Source organism: Ochotona princeps, chromosome 24 (assembly GCF_030435755.1).
Source record: "Ochotona princeps isolate mOchPri1 chromosome 24, mOchPri1.hap1, whole genome shotgun sequence".
NCBI lineage: Eukaryota > Metazoa > Chordata > Mammalia > Lagomorpha > Ochotonidae > Ochotona > Ochotona princeps.
In genome coordinates, this window is record NC_080855.1 from 8,867,461 (window position 1) to 8,877,489 (window position 10,029).

At 55.6% G+C, this 10,029-nt stretch overlaps 1 protein-coding gene across 5 annotated transcripts in view; it reads left to right on the forward strand.

Annotated features, from left to right (window-relative positions):
• The window catches only part of LOC101527717 (ATP-binding cassette sub-family A member 17-like), a 68,842-nt gene extending 60,506 nt beyond the window's left edge, over positions 1-8,336 (forward strand). For all 5 annotated transcript variants that reach the window (XM_058680347.1, XM_058680348.1, XM_058680346.1 and 2 more), the window contains 8 exons: positions 363-541; positions 725-850; positions 1,514-1,708; positions 5,196-5,383; positions 6,936-7,106; positions 7,341-7,531; positions 7,656-7,729; positions 8,119-8,336. In XM_058680347.1, coding sequence (XP_058536330.1) covers positions 363-541; positions 725-850; positions 1,514-1,708; positions 5,196-5,383; positions 6,936-7,106; positions 7,341-7,531; positions 7,656-7,729; positions 8,119-8,313 — 1,319 coding nt within the window. In that variant the 3' untranslated portion in view covers positions 8,314-8,336. The remainder of the gene's footprint in view (positions 1-362; positions 542-724; positions 851-1,513; positions 1,709-5,195; positions 5,384-6,935; positions 7,107-7,340; positions 7,532-7,655; positions 7,730-8,118) is intronic.
• Positions 8,337-10,029: the final 1,693 nt, after the last annotated feature.

Below are 10,029 nucleotides of genomic sequence, written 5' to 3' on the forward strand. Positions count from 1 at the left end.
TCCACAGGCACACTAGCGGGAGGCTGGCTTGGAAAAGGAGTGGCCAGAACTCAAGGTGGTGTTCTGTGTGAGATACTGGTGGTTATAACCAGTGACTTGACCCCTGAGCCACAACACCTATTCATTTTTTATTGACAGAAATCATACAGAGCTACTATGGGTGACATGAGAGGTCTCTTATTTTACCACATCATTTTCATAGTCCTTATTTACCACTGCCTGGGATGTGGTGATCCCAACAACGACGAGAGCGCATCTTCCAAGTGACACTTCTTATGATCGGAATTTACCTGCTAGCTGTGCAGTTGGGGCTCCTCTGAGAATCCCTGGACACTCTAGAACGTCTTCTCACCCCGTTTCAGCAGAGAAATATGTGGTCCAGAAGAACATCTATGCCTGGGAGCCTCTGGGGATAGGGAAGTACCTGACAGCACTGGCCATTTCGGGCCCCATGTACATTCTGCTACTGTTCCTCATTGAAACCAATGTGTTCTGGACCCTGAGAGCCTGGCTAGCCCGCCTGTGCAGGAAACAGAATGTGGTGAGTGTGTCTGGCCGAGCCCCTGGGACTCTTAACCTGCTGTGCCGGCCATCTGTGGCCTGTGAGGGCTTGCCCCTCAACTGTGTGGAAACAAAGCCCTGAGTGTACTGAAACCCAGTCCTCACCTCAGCTACCTCCTGCCCTTGCAGAAACAGCTCCCTGATCCTTGTTTCGGTCACACAGGCAGGGCTGCTGGAAGTATCATCATTACCTGAAGACCAAGACGTGGTCAAGGAAGCAAAACTCATAACGACCCATTTGGAAAAGTTGTGCAAGAAGAACCCACTAGTTGTTAAAGAAGTGTCGAAGGTAAAGTCAAACCTGGCTTCAAAGGGCCACAACACAACCCTCCTTCCAGAGCTGTTGGCAAGGGACTGAGGAGTTGGGCTCTGAGTGGGCTTTCCCCTGCCATGACTCAGGGAGAGGTCAGTTCTCTTCCGCATCCCTGCAGAGGGAACGGGTGCCTGGGGTGGTAGTGGAAGCAGGAGCAGAACACCAACGCTCTGAAGGAAAGAAGGCCAGCAGGGCGGCTAGGACCCAGTGCCTGGCCTCAAGATCTAGATCAGTTGTGGAGGAGGCCCTGGGAAGAGGCCTCTCCTTGGTCAGCCTGATGGGCTCAGGGCCCCTCCCAGCTTCAGGATCGTGGTACCATTTCTTCCAGGTTTATTCATCTTACTGCTTCCCTCTAGCTCCTGGTGGTTTAAATTTAAATAAAACCTTCCACAATATGCAAAAAAAGAATTGTGTTGGCATCAGGGTCAGAGAGTTTATCTTAGAAATCAAAGTGTTCAATATGTAAGGACAGTAGCTAGGGAGAAAACCCTACCATGTCTGCCGTGAATCAGCACGGAGAGGAGGCCTAGGGACAGGAAGCCCCTGGGCTCTGTCCTAGACCAGGTGCACAGTGAGCACAGAGCAGCTGCTGGACTAAGCTGGGCTTAATCTCCATGTCTCCTGTCCCATGCATCTCAGGTCTATGACAGCAAGGTGCCCCTGGTGGCTGTGAACAAGGTGTCCTTCACCATTCAAGCAAAAGAATGCTTTGGCCTGCTTGGCCTCAATGGAGCTGGGAAGACTTCCATTTTCAAGATGCTGACTGGGGATAAGCCCGTGACTTCTGGGGATGCCTTTGTCCGAGGTGTCAGCATCAAGTCTGACCTAGACAAAGTAAGTGCAGCTGGAGACAGCTCTGGGAGTGCTGGCAGGGTGCAGGGCAGGGGCCTGGAATGAGACTTGTCTCTGAAAAGTCTGCCATCATCCCCTCGGTCTCTAACCATACCTCCATCCTAAACTGCTGCTTTGGAACTCTACTCACACTGGCATCGAGCTCTTATTCAGTATCATCTCTCTCAAAATGTATTTATTTAACTGAAAGAATGACAGAGACAGGGAGAGACAGAAAGGAGAGATCTATCTGCTGGTTCACTGCCCAGTGGTTGCCATGGTTGCGGCTGGGCCAGGCCCAAGTCAGAGCTGAGAACTCTATCTGACTTTCGAGCATGGGTGGCTGGGCCACAAGCACTGGAGTGAGCGCCCACGGGTGGCTGGGCCACAAGCACTGGAGTGAGCACCCACTGCTTTCCCATATGCATTAGCAGGAAACTGATTTGGAGGCAGAGGATATGGGACTCCAGCTGGTACTCTGATATGGTATGCCATAATGGGCTGAGCAGTTGCCAGCATCCCCCATGGGCACCAGTTCAAGTTCTGGCTGCTCTACTTCCATTCCAGCTCCCTGGTATACTCAAAAAGGCAGTGTTGCTCACTTGGTGCAACCTAGCTTCAGCTTGAGCTCCCAGCTTCAGCCTGGTCCAGCACTGATTAACTTGAAGACTGAGTGCCAGAGTGAAGGAGAAAGACAAAGAAACAGAAATCTACCATTGGCTATTTTACTTCCCTAGTTCCCACAACAGCCACGTCTGGGACAGGTCAAAGCCAGGAGCCACAGACTCCTCTGATTCATCCACAAGAGTGGAGGGCCCAAGTACTTGGCTCATCTTCCACTGCCTGCCCAGACATATTGGCTTCCAATGCTTAAACCAGGGCTGATACAGGGTGCCAGGGCCACCCGAGGTTTTTCCACTGTGTCACATGCAGGCACCCTAGATGGAATTCCAGGCTCTCAGCTTCAGTCTGGGTCAGCCTTGTCTTTTGTTGCCATTTGGAGGAGTAAGACAATGGATAGAAAGGGTGTGTGTACGAAATTCTGCCTATCAAGCAAATGAAAATAAATAGAAGTAAACTTAAAAAATATTGTGGGGAGGGTTGTGCCATGGCTCAACAGGCTAACCATCCAGCTTAAACTACCAGCATCTCAGAGAGACACTGGTGCTTGTCCCGGCTGCTCCACTTCTGATCCAGCTCTCTGCTTATGTCCTGGGAAAGCAGGGAGGACAGCGCAAGTCCTTGATACCCTGCTCCACATGGGAGACCCAGAAGGGACTCTTGGCTCCTAACTCCTCAGATCAGCCATTGCAGCCATTGGAGAGTGAACTAGTGGATTGAACATCTTTCTGTTTCTCCTTCTCTCTGTAAATCTGCATTCAAACAAACAAACAAACAAAAAACGCTTGGGGATCTGGTGCAGTAGCCTAGGGGCTAAAGTCCTCACCTTGAACACGCAGGGATCCCATATGGGTACCAGTTCTAATCCCAGCAGGCCTGCTTCCCATCCAGCTCCCTGCTTGTAGCCTGGGAAAGCAGTGGAGGTCAGGCCAAGGCCTTGGGCCCCTGCATCCACATGGGAGACCCAGAAGAGCTCCTGGATCCTGGCTTTGGATGGGCTTAGGTCTGGCTGTTGTGGCCACTTGGAGAGTGAATCATCAGATTGGAGATCTTCCTCTCTGTCTCTCCTCTCTTTATATCTGACTTTCCAATAAAAAAATAAATCTTGAAAAAACAATTCTTGGACCAACACACAGTTTAAGTTGCTGTCTATGAGGTCACTATCCCACACGGGTACCAGTTGGAGACAGCCACTCCACTTATCCTCTCCCTGCTAATGCGCTTGGGAAAACCATGGAAGATGGCCCCAGTGCTGGGACCCCTGTGGCCACATGGGAACCTGGAAGACGTTCCTGGCTCCTGGCTTTCACCTGGCCCAGCCGTGGCTGTCATGGCTATTTGGGGAGTGGACTAGTGGGTAGAAGATCTCTCTGTATTGGTCACTTTGCCTTTCAAATAAGTGTTACTCAATATAAATATACTTGAAAGCCAGAGGTATAAAACAAAGCAAAACAAAACAAAGAAACAAAAGGCAGAGGTACAGCTTTACAGCTGAGACCCGATCCAACAGCCCAGCGTAGAGTGCAAGTGCCCCAAGCAGCAGCTTAGCCCTCTGTGTCACAGCATCTACCCCTGAATTTTCTCAATATTTGAATAAAATCCAAAAAGTTCCTCTGGATGGTGAAGTAGCAGCTGAAGCGGCCAGGGGCCTGAAGACGTTCTGCCTGTGACACTGCGTTAGAGATGCACATTGCAGAGTAGGCGGTGAGAGAATGGGAACTGTCCAGTGCCAACAGCATAGTCAGCCCCTCCCTGGACAGCACAGGTGCCTGTACTGTCAGGAGACTGGGAAGCAGGTGCCAGCTTGAGCTGGACGGCCCTCAGCCAAGGAGATGCCAGCAGCACCTGGCGTGCCCTTGTGTGACAGTTCACAGAGAAAACCTATTTACAGGCCACATGTCTGATGCAAAATCTTGTATTTATCTATTTATTTATGAATGGCAGATTTACGTAGAGAAGGAGAGACAGAAAAATCTTCCATCTGCTGGTTCCTTCCCCGGATGTCCACAACAGCCAGAGCTGAGCTAATCCGAAGCCAGGATCCAGGAGCTTCCTCCAGGTCCCCCACTTGGGTGCAGGAGCCCAAGGATCTCAGCCATCTCCCACTGCTTTCCTAGGCCACAAGCAGGGAGCAGGATTGTAAGCTGAGCAGCCAGGACTAGAACTGGCACCCATATGGGATGCCAGCACTATAAGGCAGAGGATTAGCTTTCTGAGCTACTGCACTGGAGCCCAGTAAAAAAATATTTCTAGGGCCCGGTGGCGTGGCCTAGCGGCTAAAGTCCTCGCCTTGAAAGCCCCGGGATCCCATATGGGCGCCGGTTCTAATCCTGGCAGCTCCACTTCCCATCCAGCTCCCTGCTTGTGGCCTGGGAAGGCAGTTGAGGACGGCCCTATGCATTGGGACCCTGCACCCGCGTGGGAGACCCGGAAGAGGTTCCAGGTTCCTGGCTTCGGATCGGCGCGCACACTTGGGGAGTGAATCATCGGACGGAAGATCTTCCTCTCTGTCTCTCCTCCTCTGTGTATATCTGGCTGTAATAAAATGAATAAATCTTTAAAAAAAAATATTTCTAGAGGGGCAGATGTAAGCCTCTTCTACTGAGCGGACCCCTCAAGGGTGACTGTGGAACAGCAAGGAAGCAAATCAGCAGGGCAAGCCAAGCACACATCCCAGGCTCACAGACACTATCGTAAGCCCATGCGTGGCCCATGTGGTGGGCTGCACACATAGGTCCTTATGGCAAACCTGATTAGTAACCAGACAGGAAAGGCAGCTGGGCACTAGCACAGCCACCCCATGCCTGGTTTGGAGGCAGTGTTGGCTTACCTTGTGGGGCCTCTCTCTCTGCCTGTGTTCTGACACCAGGTGCGGAAGTGGGTCGGCTACTGTCCCCAGTTTGATGCTCTGCTGAACTTCATGACAGGCCGTGAGTCCCTAGTCATGTATGCCCGCATCCGGGGCATCCCTGAGCGCCAGATCGCTGCCTGTGTGAATCAGATCCTTGAGGACTTAGTGTTGCACATGGACGCTGACAAGCTGGTGAAGACCTACAGGTGAGATCTGAGGCTTCCTTCGCCCCACCCCCCACTCCAGGCACTGGAACAGCTCCTCTCCTCCGCACAGAGGTGAGGTGGCTGTGTGGTCCACGGCCCTGCAGATGGTGTTTGGGGCCTTCTCCCAAAGTACTGCCTTCTGTCACTCCTGGACTTCCAGGGACTGTGAGGTCACTCCAGGGCAGAGGACGAACTACACTGCGCTGTGTACCTGGTGGGGTAGTAACAGAGCTTACTTCGCTTCCTGGGAGGACTTCCTGGGTTTGATCCTTGCGTTTCATAAGCCCCCAGGTGCCCCATTCTGCTGGATCAGTGGCCCCTGAGCTCCTTGCAGGTGGTCTGCTGGGACACCCCTGTGGTCCACGGGCTCCTGTTGTTAGGGTCCTACAGGGTCCCTCAGACTGTGTGAAAGTGGTACTGCAATCCTGGAACCTCTGGCCTGTAGCTAGGCCGGCTTGACTCTTCCATCTCAACAGCTGTCTCAAGTCCTTTCCAAATCAAAGGAGCACAAGAAAGGATCAGGGAACACAAACCCCGAGGCCCCTCCTCAAACCTTTAGTGTCTCTTCCTCTCTGCTTTCAAGATGCACCCCACCTCCTGGCTCTCACCCGGGAGGTGCCTTCCCCTTCTCTCTATGTTCAGCTGGTCATTTTGCAAATAAAACTTCCTTTAAAAAACCAAAATGGATTTTTGGAAAATTTAGAACAGGATCTTGTCGGGAGCACTGCACGTGTGCCCTAAGATGGCGCTGAGACCTCTCCTCCCTCCGGAGCTTGGCGGTACACGGGTTTCAGGAAGTGCCTTCTGATTGGCCCGTAGCTGCATGCTTAGCGCGTGTGCTACACGTGATCAGAGCCATGATTGGCGTGCCTGCCGCGTGCATCGGTGACCTTTAAGCTGATTGGACTAGGATTGTATTTAGCGGTGGGGGTTTCAGGAAGAAAGGGGGCCAGCACAGGAAGACGGAGACAGAGACGGACGGACGGACTGAGACGGAGGACAGAGTACGACTGGGACGGACGGACGGACAGACAGACAGAAGACTAGGGGTGACGAGGAGGTTGGGGAATGAAGCGGAGACTAACGGGAGGAAAAGGGAGAAGTTGAGTCGACTGGCTGGGAAACGGACTGGTTGGAAGAATAAAGTGCCTCAAGATATAGAACCTGGAGTGTCGGGTGAATTCTTCTGCGGGACGGAAGACCCCGACAGGATCTTACCTATAGGAAATGCTCTTGAGTTTAAAAAAGTTTATTAAATGTTGCTGTGCCCTCCGTTGATGGAGAAGAAATGCCCCCTAATTCCCAGAGGAACCCTCAAAGAAGACTCCTCGGCCGTGTGCCTGCTGTGGCCTGATGGTTGTGTCTAGGGGAAGTGGACACAGCGTGGGCACTCTAGCTGCAGTACAACCTTGGGTGACACTGAGGGGGCCATTCCTAACCACCCCCCAGGCATGCCGAGCAGCACTCAGGAACATAGGTGGACAGAGCCAGCGCAGGTGTGGATAACAATGACTTTCATTCACCCCCACGTATCCCTCTCTTCCTCCCCCAGCGGGGGGAGCAAGCGCAAACTGAGCACAGGCATTGCCCTCATCGGAGAGCCCGCCGTCATCTTCCTGGACGAGCCGTCCACTGGCATGGACCCCGTGGCCCGGCGCCTGCTCTGGGACACCGTGGCCCGCGCCCGCGAGTCCGGCAAGGCCGTCATCATCACCTCCCACAGGTAGAGCCGGGGGTCCCCGTGGGTCAGTGACAGAGCAGACGAGGCCGGGGAGGGCAGGCTCCGGGGTGGACAGCAGGGCCTGTGCCCACCAGAGACTCCTCGGCCCCTGGCCGTGGCCACACTCTGGAGCGCCCTGACCTGGGCGTCACCACCTTCCCGCCCACACGAGACCCCGACAGTCAGGGTGGGTGGCGGCACCGCAGCCGTGTCTCAGGCCTCCACCCTTGTCCCCAGCATGGAGGAGTGTGAGGCCTTGTGCACCCGGCTGGCCATCATGGTGCAGGGTCAGTTCAAGTGCCTGGGCAGCCCGCAGCACCTCAAGAGCAAGTTTGGCAGCGGCTACTCCCTGCAGGCCAAGGTCCGCAGCAAGGGGCAGCAGGAGGCGCTGGAGGCGTTCAAGGCGTTTGTGGAGCTGACCTTCCCAGGTCTGTGCTGCCCAGGGCCCCCACCTGAGCCCCCCCAGCCACCGGGGCGAGGGTCCCTGTGCCCAGGCCGCCCTGCCCTAGCCCAGCGTGGAGCTCACAGCAGCACGGTCTGTCCTGTGTGCAGGTAGCATCCTGGAGGACGAGCACCAGGGGATGGTCCAGTACTTCCTGCCCAGCCATGGCCACAGCTGGGCGAAGGTGAGTGCCCATGGCATGTCTCTGGCTCTCTAGGGGGACTCAGTTCTTATCTTTGTTGTGTGGAAGCCTCACGCTCTGCTGCTGCCCTGCTTGGCTGTCTCCATGGAAATATTCAGAAACATTTGTCAGGGAACACAAGGAGTCTGAGCTGTGAAGGACGATAGGATACGCTCCTGGACCCCTCATTTCAGAGAAAGGGATAGCACAAGCCCGGGGCACAGAGCAAGTCAGGGACCCTGTCAGGTCTGTTCCCAAACATAGCAGACACCTACGTCTGAGGGTGGGGCCCTTCCTTGGGTTCCTGTCACAATCCCAGCAACCCAGCCCCCCACTGTCCTCTCTGCGTCCCCACCCCTCCTCCGCATGCGCAGCCACCTTCCTTCCCCTAGGTGTTTGGCATCCTGGAGCAGGCTAGGAACAAGTACCAGCTGGATGACTACTCGGTCAGCCAGGTCTCCCTGGAGGACGTCTTCCTGAGCTTCACCTACCCTGTGTATTCTGCGCAAGCGCACGGCCAGCGTGAGCAGACACGGCCTCCCTCCGCTAGGACAGCTGTCCCCTCAGACCTTTCCCAGCAGCAATAAAGACAGCCCCACATGGCCAGACAGCCTAGGTGTGTGTGGTCTGTCTTCACCAGCTCGTAGTCAGTCGACGCCCAGCGAGCTCCACTGAGGCTCTCCCAGAGAGCAGCTCACTTAGCAGGTGGGGCCAGTCACTTGGGAGACCTGGCTGTGGAGGCTGCCCCAAGGAACACCTGGGCTGTCCTGTCACAGAGCAGTGACTGGAGGTGACTCAGGCAGTGTTACCACTGGCCGACGCCAGCTCTGAAGTCAGCACCCTGCTTACATCCTATCACTTGGCCAAGGAGCGAGGAACACGCCCGGAGGCTGGGCTGTGGAGGGCCCTGCCCTGGCTGGTGCCCTTCTTGGGGTGAGGAGTCTGAGAGATAATGGTTCCCACCAGGCCCAGTCCCTTTTCTCCCGTCCCCTGCCACCCCAGAAAGTTGGCTGGGCCGTGTCCCCCGCACACATCAAGCCTGAGGGTGTGGCAAGGCAGGAACCTCTCTGCAGAAGTAATGACAAGACTTCATTTAGATGGCTGCGAGGGAATGTCCACACAGGCCCCTTGGAAAGCAGGGGAGGGTCAGAGTGGGGTGACCTCACAGCTGGAGCGGCTGACATCGCATCCCAGGGGTGCTTTGAGGGAGCCCTTGAGTCGGAAGCTGCAAGGACAGCGTGCTTCCGGAGCACGTCTGCTGGCAGGCTGCATGCCCAGGACTCGGGGTGTTCTCCGCCCTCCCAGGACCCCTGCGTGGCGTGATGCACACAGTGCCTACAGCACCATGATGGGACCCTGGCAAGCTTCCCCATGGAGACCCCCACACAGTGGCACCACCGGTCTCAGGCAGCTGCTGGAGATGTGGACTCCGGGGTGTCCTTCCCCCACCCCCGACACACACATCTATTGCATAGAAGTTCCTGTGGTCATTAGCTCTGGGGAGGATGCTCCACACTGAGGCTCAAGTGTCCTGGGCCATCGGGACATTGTGCCCCTCTGCTTTCTGTCAGGTGACCCCAGGTCTGGCCACTCCCCCACCTCTGAAGGCTCCGAGTCCTGGGAGTGGGACCTCTGCCTCCCACTGGTGGCCTCCGGGTTCTTGAGTTCTCACCTCCAAGCCCCTGCCGGCTAACTCTGGGAGGAACGTCCCTGGGCTCCCAACAGTCTAGCCTTCTCCAGAGTTCTCTCTCTTGAGAAGCCAGTGGGACCTGGGCTCATCTCACAGCCTTAGGGGGTGGTTTACTGCAAAGCTGGTCCTGGGCTGCAGGTGAGGGGGCCAGGCAGCTGCCGCCCTGATGGGGACACTGTTACCATCTGAGCCCCACATGTGCTCAGCTCAGGGACGCACAACAAAGTAACACGGCCCGGTGTTGGGGGTGTGGACAATGACAGAGTAACCAAATGGGCAATAGTAGGGTTAAGGGACGGGAAACCGAGGACTGTGGGCAGGGGGGCGGTTCTTTCCTGTCAAGGGACCTTTTAGCTCTTTGGGGCCACTGGGACCTGCTGATCACACACACACACACACACCCCACCCCCGCTCCTGTGTTGCACCATCTGTGTCCGGCGAAGGCCAAGTGCCCAAAAGGATAGGACACTGGGGAAGGGGGCGGGGAGCACAGAAAACGGGGCGAGAGGAGGCCCCGTTTCGGGAAGGAGGGGTCAGGCTTGCTGGGGGACCGTGTCGGCGCCCCTGCCGCGTCGCACCGGGCTCAGCATCTCCCGTCCGTGGCGAGGCCCGG